General features: G+C 46.7%; 1 protein-coding gene across 5 annotated transcripts; it reads right to left on the bottom strand.

Moving 5' to 3' along the window:
- Window positions 1–1,542: 1,542 nt before the first annotated feature.
- On the bottom strand, window positions 1,543–21,185 carry LOC115192841 (TopBP1-interacting, checkpoint, and replication regulator). Of its 5 annotated transcripts, none has more exons than XM_029751726.1 (22): window positions 20,112–21,185; window positions 19,753–20,023; window positions 19,289–19,515; window positions 18,730–18,955; window positions 16,308–16,452; window positions 15,876–16,018; window positions 15,375–15,590; window positions 14,428–14,573; window positions 12,877–12,977; window positions 12,528–12,624; window positions 12,328–12,410; window positions 11,474–11,701; window positions 11,067–11,151; window positions 10,815–10,884; window positions 9,421–9,555; window positions 9,228–9,318; window positions 7,100–7,158; window positions 6,781–6,912; window positions 6,561–6,664; window positions 2,654–4,889; window positions 2,411–2,542; window positions 1,543–2,245 (listed from the first exon to the last, which is right to left on the bottom strand). In XM_029751726.1, exons 1-22 carry the CDS (start codon window positions 20,787–20,789, stop codon window positions 2,130–2,132), a joined length of 5,721 nt encoding a protein of 1,906 aa, XP_029607586.1. In that variant the 5' UTR covers window positions 20,790–21,185; the 3' UTR covers window positions 1,543–2,129. The 5 variants fall into 5 exon arrangements, with proteins under 5 accessions (XP_029607586.1, XP_029607591.1, XP_029607587.1 ...); XM_029751731.1 differs by having other exon boundaries at window positions 2,411–2,539; XM_029751727.1 differs by having other exon boundaries at window positions 9,424–9,555.
- Window positions 21,186–21,765: the final 580 nt, after the last annotated feature.

Genomic DNA, 21,765 nt, shown 5'->3' with positions numbered 1-21,765 from the left:
GATGTAGGTCTATCCCCATGTCATTTTTGATTTCATCCAAGTTCATGCATCTCAGTGTGGCCTTACCTTCAGCCAACTAGGCTAGCACAAATCTCGAATAGTGTAAACAACCCAGACTTGATACCTTGTCAGTCACATACTGAACATTCAGTGAACATTGAACATTGGGGGGGATTCTAACGATAAAGAACGTTACTTATATATTTTTAATAAACACTAATAATTGTGGTATTAGTTTTTCATTTTATTTAATTCAAATAACTTTAATATCTTATATATGGTTAACTATTTTATATTGTTTTGTGAAAAGGAATTTAAAATACTTTAAAATATAAAATCTACCACAAACAATCTAGAAATATTGATATTTAAAGATAAAACGATTACACTATGGCCAAAAGTATGTGGACACCACTTCAAATGAGTGGATTTGGCTATTTCAGCCATACCTAATTCTGACAGGTGTATAAAATTGAGCACAAAGCCATGCAATTTCCATACACGAACATTGGCAGTAGAATGGCCCGTACTGAAGAGCTCAGTGACTTTCAACATGGCACCGTCATAGGCACCTACCCTTCGTTAAATTTCTGTCCTGCTCGAGCTTCTCCGGTCAACTGTAAGTGCTGTTATTGTGAAGTGGAAACATCTAGGAGCAACAACGGCTCAACCCGAGAAGTGGTAGGCCACACAAGCTCACAGAACGGGACCGCCGAGTGCTGAAGCACTTAGTAGGTAAAAATTGCCTGTCCTTGGTTGCAAAACTCACTACCAAGATCCAAACTGCCTCTAGAAGCAACGTCAGCGCAAGGACTGTTCGTCGGGAGCTTCATGAAATTGCTTTCCATGCCTAAGATCACCATGTGCAATGCTGGAGTGGTGTAAAGCTCGCCGCCATTGGACTCTGGGTTCTCTGGAGTGATGAATCACGCTTCGCCATCTGGCAGTCCAATGGACGAATCTAGGTTTGACGGATGCCAGAAGAATGCTACCTGTCCCAATGCATAGTGCCAACTGTAAAGTCTGGTGGAGGAGGAATAATGGTCTGTCTGATTTTCGTGGTTCGGGCTAGACCCTTAGTTCCAGTGAAGGGAAATCTTAACGCAACAGCATACAATGACATTCAAGACAATTCTGTGTTTACAACTTTGTGGCAACAGTTTGGGGAAGGCCCTTTCCTGTTTCAGCATGACAATGTCCCCATTCACAAAGCGAGGTCCATACAGAAATGGTTTGTCGAGATTGGTGTGGAAGAACTTGAAACACAGACTGCGAGCCAGCCCTAATTGCCCAATAGCAGTGCCCGACCTCACTAATGCGCATGGCTGAATTGGAAGCAAGTCCCCGCAGCAATGTTCCAACATCTAGTGAAAATCCGTCCCAGAAGAGTGGAGACTGTTATAGCAGCAAAGGGGGGGGGGGACCAACTCCATATTAATGCCCTTGATTTTGGAATGAGATGTTCGACGAGCAGGTGTCCATTTCAGCCCAGTTATGGGTAACTTTACTAATCTTGGTATACAAATAATACAGTACAAATCATTTGTTTTAAAAACAGTCAAATTAGGAATGTTAATTGCTTTATTTAAGAGTTAAGCTTTTATTTACAAAATAATTTCAATATATAAACATATGTACATATCTTCCCTTTTACGAAAAAGTAGTATTGGTGACCAAAAAAAAAAATCAACCAACAAACTATCCAATAAATAAACATTAAGAACCATAAATCTCTTAAACGTTCATGATGTGAATTGATTGTAATATAGTTCAAATAACGCTTTTGATCCAAAGAGAGAGAAAAAAAAAAAACGTGTTTGTATTTGACCTTATAGAGTCACAAATATCGCAAGAAAGTACTTCTGTCATACACATCCCAAACCAAAGGAACCAGCCATCAACCCAGGGTTGGAGAAAAATCCAAAAAGTGTTCAAAGATGTTCTCTTGGGACAGGTTGTGGCAGAACTTTTTTCTGAGGCTTCATATGAAATAATCAACAGGGCCCCCTGTTTAAAGAATACCTTACAAAACTGTTGCTGGGTTGAAAGAAGTCTGACAGGGTGACTTGCTGGGTCAGTCCAGGCTATTCCAGGCTAGTCCAGGCTATTCCAGGCCAGGACAGTCCAGGTCAGTCCAGCAGTCTCTTCCTACTGTAGGTGTTTCTTGTAGTTGACCGCCTGGGGGGCTGGCTGAAGGGAGAGCGCTCCAACTCAAACTCAATCTTCTTCTGAGAATGGGCTTCATCTAAAAGACAATCAGATGTACATTTCTTCACACATCATTTAGCCTTTTCTGAACTAAAATGGCATATTTGAAAATTCCTAGCTGAGATATTACGAACTAAACTAAACAGTGGTTGTAGAATAATAAACATACATACAAGCAAAATAAGTCTGAGCATAATCTCACCTATAAAATGATGAGATCTCTTGGTGGCAGAACCTGCCTTCCCCTTGAATAACATGGGCGACTGAGTGAGGGCTAGAATCCCACTGGCAGACACTGGCTTCCTCACCTTAGAGCTCGGGGGTGTTACCACTGCTGAAGATAATCAAACCAACAAACAAAAATCAACTATTGCTAATCAATAAACAGATGAAAAGTTTACCATTAGAGGAATCATATGAATAAATTCAATTAATAAAAACTCACAGTGAACAGTTCCAGTGGCCAAGACGGATTCTTCATCTTTCAGAGGCTCGGCACCTTCAGCCTGCTGAACCTGGTTCTCCATCCATTCCATGTCCTCCAGCTGGTCCAGGGGAGAGCCTGCTCTCTTACCAGAGGAGGACCTGGTAACCTGGCTGTACGTGGGAGCCAGTAGTAGTGCGTCAGTCTCCTTCAGTCTGTAGATTCCCTCCAGCTCTGCCTCGTCCAACATCTCCAGCCCCTCTAGTAGGTGCTCCTCCTTCAGTCCCCGCTGCTTGCCCCCCACCACACCAGGCCGAGCCCTCTTCTTGCGGGGCCAGCTGTTGAGGCTCTCTGGGGTGGACCTCCCCATGCTCTGGGGGGACGGGGTCAGGGGGATGAGCTCAGCTGTGCCCAGGGGGGACATGGTCCCTGCGGGGTGGCGCGTGGGGGTGTAGGACTGGCAGATGTATGTCTGGAAGCCCCCTTTCCCCGGAGTGCCCTTGGCGGGAGTGCATAGCGATGGCGAAACGTGACCGGGGTCTCTGTGTTTGGAGCAGAGCGCGAGAGGGCTGTCCGTGTGGGGGAGGTTCATACTGCCAGTGGGAGTCGGAGACCCTGCAGCCCCATCCCCAGCATTGAAAGAGTCCATGCGCTTTAACTTAAGCTTGGGCAGCCCCGACGCTTGCATCTCCAGCTCCACTTTGTATGTTAGGGGGTTCGGGGTGACGAGCTCCTTCTTGCGACTTGTTCCTGAAGTCCTGGGGGTGGAGAACCGAGATGGTTCAGTGGAGTACCCCCAACGGACTGCCGCCTCCCTCTGCTGGCGGTCAGGGGTCTGGCGGAAACCGTAGCTTCTCCCAGGTTTACTGGTTTCTGCGGGTATTGGCTGTTTGGTAGAGGCTCCGGTGAACTGGAAGACTTGGTCGTCGGTCTTTGAGGGTTTCCTGGAGAAGGATATGTTCATCTTGAGGCCGTCAGTGTTTTGGGTCATGACCACTTTGGCCTCGGAGATGTCGATGCTCTCGTCCTCGGAGGTGGTGCTGAACTGGGAAGAGTCAAGTTGCTGCGAGCTGGCCCCCATCTCTCCCCCCAAGGCCTGGGAAGACGGCTCCCTCTCGTGAAAGTCCAGCGGCACATTTCCACTGGACACGGTGTCACTGGTTTCCTTACTCGTAAGATCCGTGCTGGCTTTTACTACAGTTAAACTCTCATTGGACAGGGATATCAGGTTCTGCCTGGTTTTAGCTTGCACACCCTGGCCAGAGCTTGTCCTGGTCAAACGTTTCGCTGAAGAGGTGGTGACAACAGTCGTTTTATTCAGTTGGGTTTTGACAAGAGTCTTTGGTGACGTTACGGACCTTGACAATCCTGAGGTCCTTTTCGTCGGTGTGAGCATGCCTTGGTGCGGAGGCATGGAGAGAGATTCTTCAACAGGGGTTCCTCCAGACGGTGTGAGCATGCCGTGGGCTGGGCTCAGAGATTTCCTGGGGGTTGTGGGAGTGGGTGGGTGGTCAGGAGGTGGTGTGGAACCAGAAGAGTGGTGTTTCTGATCAGGGAGGTCCTGCTCATCCTTAACAGGTGTGTTGAACTTTCCGATAAGCCGTTTGGAAGACCTCTGACGTCCACTTTTCTCTGGCATCACCTCAACGCCACCTGCAGAAGAATTTTCCGGAATCCTGGACAGAGATCCTTGGGGGGAAATTCTGTGCAATCTCTGTACTACTTTTTCTGGAGTTTTAGATATCGCCTGTTTGCTGCTGGGACTCTTGAGCGGACTGCAGAACTTGTCGGGTGTGTTCATCAACAGCCTTGGAGAGCGTCGTGTGGAAAGGTGAGGCGATTCAGGCACCTTGAAGGGTGTGTCAGTCTCTGCGACTCTAAGTTTCTGTGGAGAAGGGGACCAGGTGACGTGCTTCCTGGGCGTTCTGGAACAGGGTGGGCTCTGGAGCAGGCGAGGGCCGATGGGAGACAGACGCCCCAGTAATGTCTTGACCGGAGTCCTCAGGATGCCCTTCAGAGGGCTCTCCTTTTGGGGCATCTCCAGCACCAGGCTCCTCCTGGCTGGGGATCTCAGGGCCATGCCGCCCTGCCCGTGAGAGGGCCCTGCCATCTGGCTGTCTGTGACCGAGTAACTCTGGAGCCTGGAGGACCTGAAGTTCTTAGGTGTTCTGGGGGTCTGAGGGCTTCTTGGTGTCTTGCTCCCTCTAGCAGACCTACAGTGTCTACCAGGCGACTTTGTAGGAGTATTCTTTGGACTCTGAAAAGGAAAACCAATCAAGTATTTCCAATAAGTATAGCAAATTAAGATCAGTATTGCTATTCTTTGCTTGGGAGAAGAAAATTGTGGAATACAGTGCATTCGGCAATTACTCAGACCCCTTCACTTTTTCACATTACAGACTTATTCTAAAATGGATTTAAAAAAAAATATTTTTAAAAGAAATCTACACATAATACCACAATGACAAAGCAAAAACTGTTTTGATAAATGTATAAAAAATCTGACATTTTACATAAGTATTAAGACCCTTCTTGGGTATGACGCTACATGCTTGGCACACTTGTATTTGGAGAGTTTCTCCCATTCTTCTCTGCAGATCCTCTCAAGCTCTGTCAGGTTGGATGGGGAGCATCACTGCACAGCTATTTTCCGGTCTCTCCAGAGATTTTCAAAATCGGGTTCAAGTCCGGGCTATGGCTGGGCCACGCAAGGACATTCAGAGACTTGTCCCAAAGCCACTCCTTAGTTGTCTTGGCTGTGTGCTTTGGGTTGTTGTCCTGTTGGAAGGTGAACCTTCGCCCCAGTCTGAGGTCCTGAGCAGGTTATCACCAAGGATCTCTCTGTTCTTCGCTCCGTTCATCTTTCCCCTCGATACTGACTAGTCTCCCAGTCCCTGCAGCTGAAAAACATCCCCACAGCATGATGCTGCCACCACCATGCTTCACCGTAGGTATGGTATTGGCCAGGTGATGAGCGGTGCCAGGCATTGGCATTCAGGCCAAATAGTTCAATATTGGTTTCATCAGACCAGAGAATCTTATTTCTCACGGCCAGAGTCCTTTAGGTGCCGTTTGGCAAACTCCAAGCAGGCTGTCATGTGCCTTTTACTGAGGAGTGGCTTCTGTCTGGCTACTCTACCATAAAGGCCTGATTGGTAGAGTGCTGCAGAGATGGTTGTCCTTCTGGAAGTTTTTCCCCATCTCCACAGAGGAACTCTGGAGCTCTGTCAGAGCTCTCTGACCAAGGCCCTTCTCCTACGATTGCTCAGTTTGGCTGCACGGCCAGCTCTAGGAAGAGTTCTGGTGGTTCCAAACTTATTCCATTTGATGGAGGCCACTGTGTTCTTGGGGTCTTAATGTTTAGGTACCCTTCCACCAGATCTGTGCCTCAACACAATCCTGTCTCGGAGCTCTATGGACAACTCCTTCGACCTCATGGCTTGTTTTTTTGCTCTGACATGCACTGTCAACTGTGGGACCTTATATAGACAGGTGTGTACCTTTCCAAATCATAGAAGCATCTCAAGAATGACCAATGGAAACAGGATACACCTGAGCTCAATTTTGAGTCTCCTTATGTTTTTAAAATTGTATAACTGCCTTAATTTTGCCGGACCTCAGGAACAGTAGTTGCTGCCTTGGCAGCAGCTAATGGGGATCCATAATAAAAACAAAGTACATAGCAAAGGGTCTGAATACTTATGTAAATAATGTATTTATGTTGTTTTTTTATAAAAAAGGTGCAAAAATGTCTAATTTATGAAGGGGGGAATTGTGTGTAGATTGATGAGGATTAAAAATATGTTTTTATCCATTTTAGAATAAGGCTGTGACGTAACAAAATATGGAAAAAGTGAAAAAGGGGTCTGAATACTTTCAGAATGCACTGCATGACAACTGAAGATGTTCAACGAGATGAAGTAGTTACCTGGAAGACATCAGAGTTAGACAAGTGCCTCCAGCTGGACCTGGACTGTGTGGCTTCAAACAGAAGACGAACCGGAGACCGTACTGACCGCAGGTTTACCGCACCTACAGAAATTGAATGAACAATGATGTTAATATGTGTCAGCTGAAAGACTACACAGAATATTGAACGATGGTAACTATACAGATACACCTGAAATAATGGTGTTTAGTCCACCTACCTATTTTGCTGTCACTGAGCGGGAGCTGAGAGGAGAGAGCTTTGTCCAGGTTGCGGGAACGAGGCTGGGAGCTTGAGTAGAAGCTGGAATGTCTCCTGGCAAACTTCTCCAATCTTGGACTCCTCCTCAAGTCTGTTATAAATATAATTTTTCATGTCTTTAATATTGTCATTTTAAAAACTATTAAAACCCCTGACTATTTATCAACCTATACAATTACATTGTTGATGTGGTTGATATTAAAAACGTTAATGAGCATCTCAGAAATGTGCACATGACATTGACTGTTTCATGTAGACTCTTAGCACCAGTCACTGACCTTCTAGAGGCTTCACTGGCGACTCCTCAACGATGCACTCGTCTGTCGGGACAGACCTCCTGACAAATCAAACAGACAGGACATTTCACATATCCACTATCGTCCCCACAATGTACTGCTACCAATTCAGTTACAGTAATAACTTCTCCTAAACAAATAAAAATGTTAAAACTAATACAACAAGGCAAATTATGAGCCATTTGCACTGCCAACGATGCAAGACTCCATTTTTTCATATATGAATAACTCGTATTAACTAATATTAATGTGTCAATCAACACTAGTTAATTCATACTACTCAATATTAAAAGCAGTTTTTTCCCCTCTTGTAATCTCAATATCAAATAATTTCTGTGTAACAAATATTTTTGTTTACTGTTATTGTTTTAAATTAAAATGGTCAAAAAGAAACAAAAATTGCTTCTTAGCAATTTCTCAAAACATAATTTTACTAGAAGTGGTCTGAGTGGAGAGGGGAAAACTAGCTGTTATCGGCAGAGAGGTTTGAAACTCTTTCTTATTGGTCTATTAACTAATTTACCGCCTGGTCTATGGACCCAGGCATGCCAAAACACCATCCCAACAAAACATGCAGTCATTTCAGGTAGTCTTTTCAAACAGCTTACACTAAAAAGGCATTCTCATTTTTATAATTTCAAATAATTATTCCAACCTCATTCTGTGGAAATATACACAAAAATATAAAACACACCCTGCAACAATTTCAAAATATTTACCGAGTTAAAGGTCATATAAGGAAATCAGTTCTTTTGAAATAAATTCATTAGGCCCTAATCTATGGATTTCACATGACAGGGGCAATACAGAAATGCATCTATTGGTTTCAGATACCTTTTAAAAAAAGGATAAGAAAACCAAGTCAATATCTGGTGTGAGCCTCATTTGCCTCATGCAGCGTGACATCTTTCATATAGAGTTGATCAAGATTGTGGCTTAAGGAACGTTGTCCAACTCCTCTTCAAATGGCTGTAAGAAGTTGCTGTATAGTGTTGGGAACCAGAACACGCTGTCGTACACTTCGATCCAGAGCATCCCAAATATGCTCAAAATGGGTGACATGCCTGGTAAGGATGCAGGCCATGGAAGAACTGGGACATTTTCAGCTTCCAGGAATTGTGTACCTGTGATCCTTGCGACATGGGGCTGTGCATCATCATGCTGAAACATGATGTGATGGCGGGTGGATGAATGGCACGACCATGGGCCTCAGGATCTCGTCACAGTATCTCTGTGGATTCAAATTGGCATTGATAAAATGCAATTGTGTTATTGTCCGTAGCTTATGCCTGTCCATACCATAACCCCACCTCTACCTCGTTGTGAACACTGTTCACAACGTTGACATCAGCAAACCGCTCGCTCACACGATGCCATACACGCTGTCTGCCATCTGCCCGATACAGTTGAAACCGGGATTCATCCATGAAGAGCACACTTCTCCAGGGTGCCAGTGGCCATTGGAGGTGAGCATTTGCCCACTGAAGTCGGTTACGACGCCGAACTGCAGTCAGGTCAAGACCCTGGTGAGGACGATGAGCACACAGATGAGCTTCCCTGAAACCATTCCGGACAGTTTGTGCAGAAATTGGTTGTTCAAACCCAGTTTCATCAGCTGTCCAGGTGGCTAGTCTCAGACGATGCCACAGGTGAAGAAGCCGGTTGTGGAGGTCCTGAGCTGGCGTGGTTACGGTAGATGGTAGAGAAATTAACCTTTAAGTCTCTGGCATCAGCTCTGGTGGACATTCCTGCAGTCAGCATGCCAATTGCACGCTTCCTCAAAACTTTAGACATCTGTGGCATTGTGTTAGTGGCCTTTTATTGCCCCCAGCACAAGGTGCACCTGTGTAATGATCATGCTGTTTAGTCAGCTTCTTGATATGGCACACCTGTCAGGTGGATGGATTATCTTGGCAAAGGAGAAATACTAACAGGGATCTAAACAAATTTGTGCACAACATGTATGGAACATTTCTGGGCTCTTCTATTTCAGCTCATGAAACATAGGACCAACACTTTACATGTTAGCTTCATATTTTAGTTCTGTCTATATATATTTAAGTATATCGTTTATAATCAGGATTAAAAAAATAAAACATGTTGGACTCACCTGCCCATCTGTTGCCTGTGCAGCAGACGGTTGGACACCTGCTTATGAAGGGGCGTCTCCGTCACCTTTTTGGTCAGGAGGGAATGTCGATCTGAAAGGGCAGATTTCCTCTGTAAGTCCCAGGTGCTAACAAAACCTTTGTTACTGAGCTCTTGGAACGTTGAACTATCATGGAACACAGTGTTGTTACCACCACCTTCTGTCGCCTGGGGACCTTTACGCTTCAGTCCCTCCACGGCCGAGACAGACCGACTCCTGGGCATCTTGGCCTTCTTGGAAGGGGACATAGTCTCCTGGTTGAACAAGTTCCTCCGGACCTTTGTGATTTCTGTGGACCAAATAAAGGTGGTATTAAAATTGGACAATCACAGCACAAGATGGCTGCCTGCCCTACAGGACACCTAGGGCAGGCCCAAGAAGATCATCAGGGACTTCAGCCACCCGAGCCATGCCCTGTTCTCCCCGCTTCAATCACCCGCAGTACAGGAGCATCATGACAAGAACTGTCAGACTGGCCAATAGCTTCTACCCTCAGACCATCAGGCTGCTGAATAGCCACCACTAGTCAGCTACCTGTTCCACCCTCCTGCTGCTTCCCCCTATGGACATTCTCTCTCCCCCCACACCCTCAACAGTCACTTACCTTACCTGCTGCTTCCCCTATGGACATTCTCCCCCCCCCCCCACACCCTCAACAGTCACTTACCTTACCTGCTGCTTCCCCTATGGACATTCTCTCTCTCCCCACACCCTCAACAGTCACTTACCTTACCTGCTGCTTCCCCTATGGACATTCTCTCCCCCCCCCCACACCCTCAACAGTCACTTTTACCTTACCCGCTGCTTCCCCTATGGACATTCTCTCTCCCCCCACACCCTCAACAGTCACTTACCTTACCCGCTGCTTCCCCTATGGACATTCTCTCTCCCCCCACACCCTCAACAGTCACTTACCTTACCCGCTGCTTCCCCTATGGACATTCTCTCTCCCCCCACACCCTCAACAGTCACTTACCTTACCTGCTGCTTCCCCTATGGACATTCTCTCTCTCCCCACACCCTCAACAGTCACTTACCTTACCTGCTGCTTCCCCTATGGACATTCTCTCTCTCCCCACACCCTCAACAGTCACTTACCTTACCTGCTGCTTCCCCTATGGACATTCTCTCCCCCCCCACACCCTCAACAGTCACTTTTACCTTACCCGCTGCTTCCCCTATGGACATTCTCTCTCCCCCCACACCCTCAACAGTCACTTACCTTACCCGCTGCTTCCCCTATGGACATTCTCTCTCCCCCCACACCCTCAACAGTCACTTACCTTACCTGCTGCTTCCCCTATGGACATTCTCTCTCCCCCCACACCCTCAACAGTCACTTACCTTACCTGCTGCTTCCCCTATGGACATTCTCTCTCCCCCCCCCACACCCTCAACAGTCACTTACCTTACCTGCTGTTTCCTCTATGGACATTCTAAGATTTTCACTGTACCCTGCAATTACACCTGCAACCGTGTACATGCGACTCTGAATCTGAGTGTATGAGACAAGGAGTTTATTGATCTAACAGAGTTGGAGGAAATTACCTTGTGCAGCCTGCTTTGGGGGTGGTTCAGCGGCTGGTTTCTCCACAGCAACACAGAGCTTTGGCTTGGCCTGTTCATACAACACAGAGACAGAGAGATCAAGATTTGGGTGATTAGTAAGTTCATACTGTACATCCATTCAGACGAGAGTAACAAAAGATCAATGTTACAAAGACCCAGTGACCGAGGCCCTATTTTACTGGACTTTACAGCTGTGGTAGAATAAAATAAATGTATCCCATCTTAGCTCACCGCTCTGGTGGACTTCCTGGGCACCTCTATCTGTAGACTCTGGGATGCTTCAGTCATGCTGCGATGGCGAGTCAGCCTCCCACTCCTCAAACACAGAGGTGAGTTAAAGAGGGCTATATGAAAGTGTACTAACGGGTGAGTTAAAGGTCCCGTGTGGCTCAGTTGGTAGAGCATGGTGTTTGCAACGCAAGGGTTGTGGGTTCGATTCCCACGGGGGACCAGTACGGAGAAAAACATTTATGAAATGTATGCATTCACTACTGTAAGTCGCTCTGGAAAAGAGCGTCTGCTAAAATGTAAATGTAAAGAGGGCTATATGAAAGTGTACTAACAACAGACAACTTGGAACGGTCATTGTATCACATCCACACCACAGCAGATAAAGCCTCTGGCCCCAGGTAACTCACCTCCTCTTGCTGGCGGAGCGGTCGCGGAGCTCCTGTAGCCGCTCCCTGCAGTCGGAGGCCATGCTGAGGGCCGTGGAGAGGGGAGGAGAGGAGGAAGAGACACTGTCCTTGGTCACGGACTCGTCGCTGAAGAAGTCAGAGGGCAGCACGGCTGAGAGGGCGGCGGGTAGCTGGGTTCCCAGGCTGTGGTATACGTCTGCTAGGACCCTAGGGATGGCCGTCAGGAACCTGACAGCCCATAACACCATTTATTCTAACTTTTTATAAACTGGGTGGTTCGAGCCCTGCCTACAAATATGGAGTTCCATGGGAGTGAAATGTGGGCTTCAGTTTGGTTGAGTCGGTGCAGCCTAGTTTAGATAAACCTTTTCATGGCAAGATTAGGAAGTCATGAGGGAGTGGCCAATCCTTTCTGTTGGTGAATACAGTAAAAGGAGTGTTTCTGTTGGTGGAAACCGGTTCATTATGTCATTGTTCTTCACCTGTATTTTTCTTTTTGATAGGCTGACAGCCAGGGTATACGAGACCATATACCACGGTATGACAAAACTTATTTTTACTACTGTAATTACATTGGTAACCAGTTTATAATAGGAATAAGGCACCTTGGGGGTTTGTGGTATATGGCCAATATATACCACGGCTAAGGGCTGTATCCAGGCACTCCGCAATGTGTCGTGCCTAAGAACAGCCCTTAGCCGTGGTATATTGGCCATATACCACACCCCCTCGGGCCTTATTGCTTAATTATAGCACTATTTTTATTGTAACTTTATGTAGATGTATTTTCCTCATCTCCTTAATCTGGATTCAACCCCTAAAGTTGAGTCCGATTTCACAGAGAAGAAACTCACACAGGGAGGACCTCATCTTGCAGGAACTTGGCCAGGTACACCGGGTCTTTGGTTAGAGAGATAATCCTCAACATGTCAGCCACCTGGGTAGAGGGAAGGAGAAATTAAAGCCTGTCAAATGACTCTGTTTTGTTTGGATTCAGGTAGGAGGAAGTAATATGTGGGGTTGTGGAGGTGGCTACAAATTAGTCATTTCCTACCTCCTCCACTGTCTGCTCCACATCCGGTGTGTCGGCCTGCTGCTCAGAGGGGAGGAGTCGACACATCTCCAACCTGAGAACCGCCTGTAGCTGGCACCTTAGAGAGACATATCAGTCTTAGTAATTGGTCGTGTTCAGTAGAGAAAACCGTAGTAAAACATTATGAAACCAAAAGCGAGCGTTTCTTATTGGACCAGCCCAGGTAGTCTGTTTCAGTCGGTTCGGCGCTTGATGAAAACAATCCTCCATTTAAATCACACTTATCGGTGAAGACCATAAGCTGCTGTTCAATTTAATATTAATTATATTTTGAAGCCAGAGACTACTATGTTTAACAGTCACTACTTACTCTCTGAGTTTGCTGTCGGCGTCAGGAGCGTTGCTGTAAAGCTGGCGGATAGACTTGCTGGACTTAAGCAGGTTCTGTTGGACGAAGAGCCAGACCTGCACCTGCCGGGCAGAGAGAAAGAGTGAAGTCAGACGTATTCCAACGGAATACGTGAACGTAAAGAAGAGGAACTCTTGCATTAGGGTTGGCCGATATCTGCATTTACATATCATCAAACTTGTTAAATATCGCGATAAATCAGTTTTAGTGTATGCGAACCTTTATTTAACTAGGCAATTAAGTTAAGAACAAATTCTTATTTACGACGACGGCCTACCCCGGTGACGCAGGGCCAATTGTGCACCGCCCTATGGGACTCCCAATCACGGCCCGGATGTGATACAGCCTGGATTCGAACCAGGGACTGTAGTGACGCCTTTTGCACCGAGATGCAGTGCCTTAGACCGCTACGCCACTCGGTATCCTAATATTCGCCCAAACCTACCTTGCATTCACATTAGCCGTTTATCACGTCAAGTCAGGTATTACATCACATTAGCCGTTTATCCTGTCAAGTCAGGTATTACATCACATTAGCCGTTTATCACGTCAAGTCAGGTATTACATCAAATTAGCTTTTTTACATCAAGGGGAGAAGAGATAGTGACCTTCAGGATTTTCAAACAGAACCTGTCCACTAGGTATTTTCTTCTCTACGTCTTTCTTACCCCCAGGTCTGGGTTGGGCCCCTGGAACGTCTTACCCCCAGGTCTGGGTTGGGCCCCTGGAACGTCTTACCCCCAGGTCTGGGTTGGGCCCCTGGAATGTCTTACCCCCAGGTCTGTCTTACCCCCAGGTCTGTTTACCCCCAGGTCTGTCTTATCCCCAGGTCTGTCTTATCCCCAGGTCTGGGTTGGGCCCCTGGAACGTCTTACCCCCAGGTCTGGGTTGGGCCCCAGGTCTGTCTTACCCCCAGGTCTGTCTTACCCCCAGGTCTGGGTTGGGCCCCTGGAACGTCTTACCCCCAGGTCTGTCTTACCCCCAGGTCTGTTTACCCCCAGGTCTGTCTTATCCCCAGGTCTGTCTTATCCCCAGGTCTGGGTTGGGCCCCTGGAACGTCTTACCCCCAGGTTTGGGTTGGGCCCCTGGAACGTCTTACCCCCAGGTCTGTCTTACCCCCAGGTCTGTCTTACCCCCAGGTCTGGGTTGGGCCCCTGGAACGTCTTACCCCCAGGTCTGGGTTGGGCCCCAGGTCTGTCTTACCCCCAGGTCTGTCTTACCCCCAGGTCTGGGTTGGGCCCCTGGAACGTCTTACCCCCAGGTCTGTCTTACCCCCAGGTCTGTCTTACACCCAGGTCTGTCTTACACCCAGGTCTGTCTTACCCCCAGGTCTGTCTTACCCCCAGGTCTGTCTTACCCCCAGGTCTGTCTTACCCCCAGGTTTGGGTTGGGCCCCTGGAACGTCTTACCCCCAGGTCTGGGTTGGGCCCCTGGAACGTCTTACCTCCAGGTCTGTCTTACCCCCAGGTCTGTCTTACCCCCAGGTCTGTCTTACCCCCAGGTCTGTCTTACCCCCAGGTCTGGATTGGGCCCCAGGAACATCTTGACAGCAGAGAGGTGGTGCTGGGCCTCAGTGAGGAGGGAGGAGTCTCTCTCAGACACCGTCTTCTCATAGCCGGCCTTCAGGTGGGACAGCAGCTCGGCCTCGCTCTCGAAGTCTGACAGGAGAGTAGAAATGGAAGTTTGTGACAGTTATTAACTGGTGGGATGTTCAGAACATTCATTGAAGATAAACAGAAAGTACAGTGCTGGCATGATTCCCTATGCTACATAGAACACAAAGAACCAACTCTATTCTATAAAAGTAAAATGTTTTATTTGAATGCTCTGTAATCACTCTTGAATACACCCATCTTCATTCCGTTGTCTAACAATTATGAGAATAGGCCTCTTATCAATCATTTGACCATTAAAAGCTGAATCTGAACCATGCTGAGACTATGGGTGAGCCCTTTGTGGAGCAGAACACTTAAGATATATATCCCTGTTGTTCTGGTGGGGGTCAAACAGACAGACAAGACACTTGCGTTGGGCCAGACAGACAAGACACTTGCATTGGGCCAGACAGACAAGACACTTGCGTTGGGCCAGACAGACAAGACACTTGCGTTGGGCCAGACAGACAAGACACTTGCGTTGGGCCAGACAGACAAGACACTTGCGTTGGGCCAGACAGACAAGACACTTGCGTTGGGCCAGACAGACAAGACACTTGCGTTGGGCCAGACAGACAAGACACTTGCGTTGGGCCAGACAGACAAGACACTTGCGTTGGGCCAGACAGACAAGACACTTGCGTTGGGCCAGACAGACAAGACACTTGCGTTGGGCCAGACAGACAAGACACTTGCGTTGGGCCAGACAGACAAGACACTTGCGTTGGGCCAGACAGACAAGACACTTGCGTTGGGCCAGACAGACAAGACACTTACGTTGGGCCAGACAGACAAGACACTTACGTTGGGCGTGGGGTCCAGTCTTGGCCCTGTTTCCTGAGCGTCTTTTCCCTAGCCTCTCCTGTCCCCTGCAGCCCTCGGCCCCCGGCGCCCCCACCTCAGTCTCTCCAGCCTGGCTTTTCTGGGCCTTGACATTCAGACGGGCCACGTTCAGCATCTGCAGTGAGCGGCTCATAGTCTTCATCTTCTGCCTCACCGGCGTGCGCTGGGCGCCCCCTGCTGGCGGCAGGAGAGATGTTGACAGACACTCAGCAGGGGAAGAACAACACGATAACAAGTGTCTCGTCATTGTAGGTTATGAGCTGCTACACCGCTGCCGTATCACAGAATAATCTAAAGCCATCTGTTCAAACACGAAACGCTTGCTGATGAGTATAAAAATATATTGAGACATTTCTAAAATACAAACAGAAGTCACTGACACTTGGGGGGGGGGGGTCTTGAAAGATATGAGGGAGGGGGGAGGGGGATATGCAGCCAGTAGGGTCTGTGGCGTTTCCTTACGTTTCTTCCCCGTCTTGTCGCTGTGGGACTGGGAGGTCATTCTCTGGTAGAGTTCTGCCAGGCTGATGACCAAGTCCTGCTGGGGGCCCGACAGCTCCTCTTCCTGACCCTCGGTTTCACCCTCTGGCACCGCATGGAGCAGCCTGGACACACACACACACACACACACACACACACACACACACACACACACACACGGACATTGACATAGTCAATAATAGTTTAAAGGTCATGATAAAGCAGTTCAGCTGCAACTTTTATATATGTGTAAGAAAGACACTAACCACCGGGAAATTGTAATTTGGCCCTAGATATCTATGTATTTAAAAACTAGGCGACAGTGTTCTAATGACATTATATTTAATATTAAGAAATTGTGACGTTTCAACTACACATAATTACAGACATAACGTTAAAAAGGGCAAATCATACCTCATTGACTCCATTAAGTGGGAGCTGACTCCTGATTGGTCAGCATGCGGGAACCAGCCCTCCACCAACCCAGCGGTCAGTGGGCTGGACCAATGGCTGAGCTCCTGCTGTGCCCAGTCAGGAACCTGGGGCTCAACTCGAGGAGCTGTGGAGGAAGGACAATACTCAGTCTCTTACGATAACACTGCACCAATAAACTAATTGAGTGAATCATTTTCTGGAGATCTGTAATTGAACTGAAAACTCAATTTGATATAAAAGGTAAGAAAAGGTCAGACAATTAAGGTGACAGCAATGCCACAGAAGCAAGGTGGAGCTATCGCTCAGACCCTACAATCACCGCGAGTCGTCTCAGACCCTACCGTCACCGCGAGTCGTCTCAGACCCTACCGTCACCGCGAGTCGTCTCAGACCCTACCGTCACCGCGAGTCGTCTCAGACCCTACCGTCACCGCGAGTCGTCTCAGACCCTACCGTCACCGCGAGTCGTCTCAGACCCTACCGTCACCGCGAGTCGTCTCAGACCCCACTGTAACTACTAGTCGCTAGTCAGCTCAGATCCTACTGTAACTACTAGTTACTAGTCATCTCAGACCCTACTGTAACTACGAGTCGCTAGTCATCTCAGACCCTACTGTAACTACTAGTTACTAGTCATATCAGACCCTACTGTAACTACTAGTTACTAGTCATATCAGACCCTACTGTAACTACTAGTTACTAGTCAGCTCAGACCCTACTGTAACTACTAGTTACTAGTCATCTCAGACCCTAATGTAACTACTAGTTACTAGTCATCTCAGACCCTACTGTAACTACTAGTTACTAGTCATCTCAGACCCTACTGTAACTACTAGTTACTAGTCATATCAGACCCTACTGTAACTACTAGTTACTAGTCATCTCAGACCCTACTGTAACTACTAGTTGCTAGTCATCTCAGACCCAGACCCTACTGTAACTACTAGTTACTAGTCATATCAGACCCTACTGTAACTACTAGTTACTAGTCATCTCAGACCCTACAGTAACTACTAGTTACTAGTCATCTCAGACCCCACTGTAACTACTAGTTACTAGTCATATCAGACCCTACTGTAACTACTAGTTACTAGTCATCTCAGATCCTACTGTAACTACTAGTTACTAGTCATATCAGATCGAACTGTAACTACTAGTTACTAGTCATATCAGACCCTACTGTAACTACTAGTTACTAGTCATCTCAGACCCAGACCCTACTGTAACTACTAGTTACTAGTCATATCAGACCCTACTGTAACTACTAGTTACTAGTCATCTCAGACCCTACTGTAACTACTAGTTACTAGTCATCTCAGACCCTACTGTAACTACTAGTTACTAGTCATCTCAGATCCTACTGTAACTACTAGTTACTAGTCATCTCAGACCCAGACCCTACTGTAACTACTAGTTACTAGTCATATCAGACCCTACTGTAACTACTAGTTACTAGTCATCTCAGACCCTACAGTAACTACTAGTTACTAGTCATCTCAGACCCCACTGTAACTACTAGTTACTAGTCATCTCAGATCCTACTGTAACTACTAGTTACTAGTCATCTCAGATCCTACTGTAACTACTAGTTACTAGTCATATCAGATCCTACTGTAACTACTAGTTACTAGTCATATCAGACCCTACTGTAACCACTAGTTACTAGTCATCTCAGACCCAGACCCTACTGTAACTACTAGTTACTAGTCATATCAGACCCTACTGTAACTACTAGTTACTAGTCATCTCAGACCCTACTGTAACTACTAGTTACTAGTCATCTCAGACCCTACTGTAACTACTAGTTACTAGTCATCTCAGACCCTACAGTAACTACTAGTTACTAGTCATCTCAGACCCTACTGTAACTACTAGTTACTAGTCATCTCAGACCCTACTGTAACTACTAGTTACTAGTCATCTCAGACCCTACTGTAACTACTAGTTACTAGTCATCTCAGACCCTACTGTAACTACTAGTTAATAGTCAGCTCAGACCCTACTGTAACTACTAGTTACTAGTCATATCAGACCCTACTGTAACTACTAGTTACTAGTCATCTCAGACCCTACTGTAACTACTAGTTACTAGTCATCTCAGACCCCACTGTAACTACTAGTTACTAGTCAGCTCAGACCCTACTGTAACTACTAGTTACTAGTCATCTCAGACCCTACTGTAACTACGAGTCGCTAGTCAGCTCAGACCCCACTGTAACTACTAGTTACTAGTCATCTCGGACCCTACAGTAACTACTAGTCGCTAGTCATCTCAGACCCAGACCCTACTGTAACTACTAGTTACTAGTCATATCAGACCCTACTGTAACTACTAGTTACTAGTCATATCAGATATGTCAAGGCGGATAATAAAGACAGAGGAAACCGAGCCAATCATAACCTCCATCTCCCTCCATGATGTCATAGAACCCTCCCAGGACACTGCTGACCACCTCGGGCAGGTCTGAGGAGGTGTCCGCCGCTGCTGGGGCGATGGCATCCAAGGTCAGGGTGTGGTAGCCGGAAGCGACGCTGGGCCGAAAGACAGTGAGCAAAGCCGTGAGGGCTGAGAGGGGAGACAGGAAGGCCGAGCATGGCAAGTCTCCTCCGTCACTCACCTCTGCAAACTGTGGAGACAACAAACTAGTTATTAGCCCCAAAAACATTGATCATTTTGACATTACAGTAAAATAATAATTTTGAATTTTGATACTTATTCGTCTGATCTGTTGGGAGCATCAGGACCATTGTGAACATAGCGTAGTGGACAACAGACAGATGTTTGATTCAGTTTAGATGAAACCATCTCGTTTCCAATTGAACACAACACACTGACAACTCAACTAGGAAGACAACAGTACTTCCATGTCCTACACATTGTTGCCATATTGGGTGGTTTTATTCCCATTTGGAAAGTGTCAACAGAATCTGGCAACATTGGCACTACGGTGCAGCTTTACCATGTGAAGAGCCTGGGCAGAGAGCTCCCTTAGTAGCTGGCCCTGGTCTGTGTGGTTGTTGTTGGAACACTGCAGCACCCAGGACTCCGAGGAGGACGCCTCTGTGAGGGAGTGGGCATCCCAGCCCTGAAGGACCCCTTTCAGACAGACCTCCACGGGGGCTGGGAGAAACCTCTGTCTGAGGGCAACCGGCTCCAACGTCACACTGCAGCTCTGTGGAGCATCACCTGAGTACATGACAGACAGCACACAGGGGAAATACAGCATGTTGATGTGAAACCAGATGGTTGTACTCTTATATCAATGATGATACTATTCACTACTACAAGATTTACAAGTGTGGCCTTTTATTGTGATTTGGTTAACATGTGTAGGCATAATAGCTTTGTTATGTCATGAGAGTGACAGAGGGAGATTCAGAGGGAGATTTTCCAAATGACAGTTCACTTCCATGTGTCACAAACCTTGCCCCCATCTCAGGACTCCCCCCAGGACAGGAAACGCTAGGCGGTACAGTCGTTCTGAGGACAACAGGTATCCCATGCTAGAGTCGAGTGGAAAGGTCTCTCTCCCCAAAATGGCATCTGAAGGGGATTCTACGGGGGACTGAACACTGGAGGGCTTGTGAGGACAGCACAGGTTTAGCAGGGCGTCCATGGGGACCACTCTACCACCCATCCCCCTCAACACCTCAGAAAGCCTATCTGAGACCCAGTGCTCCTCACTTCTCATAACCTGGAATGAGAAAGACAGGTCAGCAAGTCTTTTAACAGATTCCCAATGACATTTGTCCAGTTATTTGAAAGCAACTGTTACTAGTTACCTGGACGTATGAAGTGCTGTCCACCCAGTGAAGGACAACTTGACGTTGGACCAACATTTCATGGAGTCCCTTGGGTAGGATACGGTCGGACACATCTGTGTGACTGACACCTGCAGGGATTCCAGCAAGGGACACATATTCTCCTAAATCTGCCCTGGAGTGAGGACAGCTTGACAAGAGGAATAACACATTTCTCCCCAGGCTTGACAATTCATCCTCTGGTGGAGGAGGGCCTCCTTTACCAGCTCGACCTCTCCTGGGCCTCAATGTCAATTTGGTGGGAGAGGTGATATCTGGTCTGTCCCATTGGAAGTCCAACAGAGCTTCTTTCAATGCATTCTGTATGGAAGCAGCAGGGCTGGTGGGTTGATTCCTTGGTTGAGCCGAGATTGTCTTCTCACTTGCATCAAACTTTAATTGAAACTCCACCTCGAAGTCTTCAAAAGTTTTGTCTCGTAGTTCTTTAAAATCAGAGCCCCTGGATATCAGGTTACCATTGCGTCCAGTTCTTGATTGACAGAATTTGTAACCCCATCGCACCATCTCGAATCCATACTTATATCCGAAATGAAGCAGAATTCGGAGAATGCCCTGCTTCAGTGGATGGTTTTTCACATTGACGTGTCCTGATGGCCGATAATCCACATCAATGACAAAAACTAAGTTATGCAAAGCCATAGCTGGAACGGGACACTTGCTCCATGTACACTAAGTAGATAGTTGTCACGAAGTTAGCAAATTTCTCATCTGGTTGAACATGAACTGGCTAATGCTAACTTCAGATACAACAGTTGCTAACGTTAGCTAGCTACTTGGCTCAAACTAGCTAAACAAGCTTTGTTTACGATTTTTTGTTTGTTTACCATAAACCGGTTTAGGAATGAGCAGACGCCCGCACCAATATAGTTGCGACGTGTTGAATAGCTAATTATTTAGACGCAAAATTGTCACACGTTTGAATTTTTTTATCATATTAAAACGTATCTACCATTATAGTTTTAAAGATTCGCCATTTTACAGCTCCTTCTCTCCTCAAACTCTTCGCGCCCCGACTCGAAGCCCCTCCCTCTTTGCTGTTTGGTAACGTTGAACTCGATCGGTTCTCATTCGCCCAATGTGAGTAGAATACTTGTCGATGATTTGCCACCACTGTCACAGTAATCTCCGATTGGATAACTATAACATCAGTCATCTCTGTAAAATCTAAATACCCTATCAAAGTTCCGTAGTGTTTTTGAATGGGCTTCACGCTAATATCAAGTTCATGAAAATGAATTCGTGAAAATGAATTCGTGAAAATGTCATGTGAGATATATTTTAAATGATATTCGTATTCGTGGATTAATTTACCTTCACCCAATGCTTTTAATGAAGGTTTTCGATTTGACAGACTCACAGAGAGAATAAATAATTTAGTTGTGGTGTCTGCTGTAAAATATTCTCTCATAAGGCTGCCGAGTGGGTGTAGTATACGGACAATATACCATGGCTAAGGGCTGTTCTTAACCACGACACAACACGGAGTGCCTGGATAAAGCTCTTTGCCGTGGTATATTGGCCATATAGCACCACTGTATGCTGCTGCATAAATTATGTAATATGCCAGGGAGATATGTACATTACTGTAGCTAAGAAAGTAATACTAAGTGTATGT

The sequence above is a fragment of the Salmo trutta genome, chromosome 4 (genome assembly GCF_901001165.1).
Source record: "Salmo trutta chromosome 4, fSalTru1.1, whole genome shotgun sequence".
In the NCBI taxonomy this organism is placed as follows: domain Eukaryota; kingdom Metazoa; phylum Chordata; class Actinopteri; order Salmoniformes; family Salmonidae; genus Salmo; species Salmo trutta.
This window is presented reverse-complemented; position numbering and strand designations above follow the sequence as displayed.

Excerpts from the sequence above, each read along its gene's own strand:
- LOC115192841 (XM_029751726.1), bottom strand. The coding sequence starts at position 20,789 with ATGGCTTTGCATAACTTAGTTTTTGTCATTGATGTGGATTATCGGCCA. Across the intron at positions 18,956-19,288 it reads CTGCCCAGGCTCTTCACATG|TTTGCAGAGGTGAGTGACGG; the intron begins GTAAAGCTGCAC and ends TTGTCTCCACAG. Across the intron at positions 2,543-2,653 it reads GGCCACTGGAACTGTTCACT|CAGTGGTAACACCCCCGAGC; the intron begins GTGAGTTTTTAT and ends GATTATCTTCAG.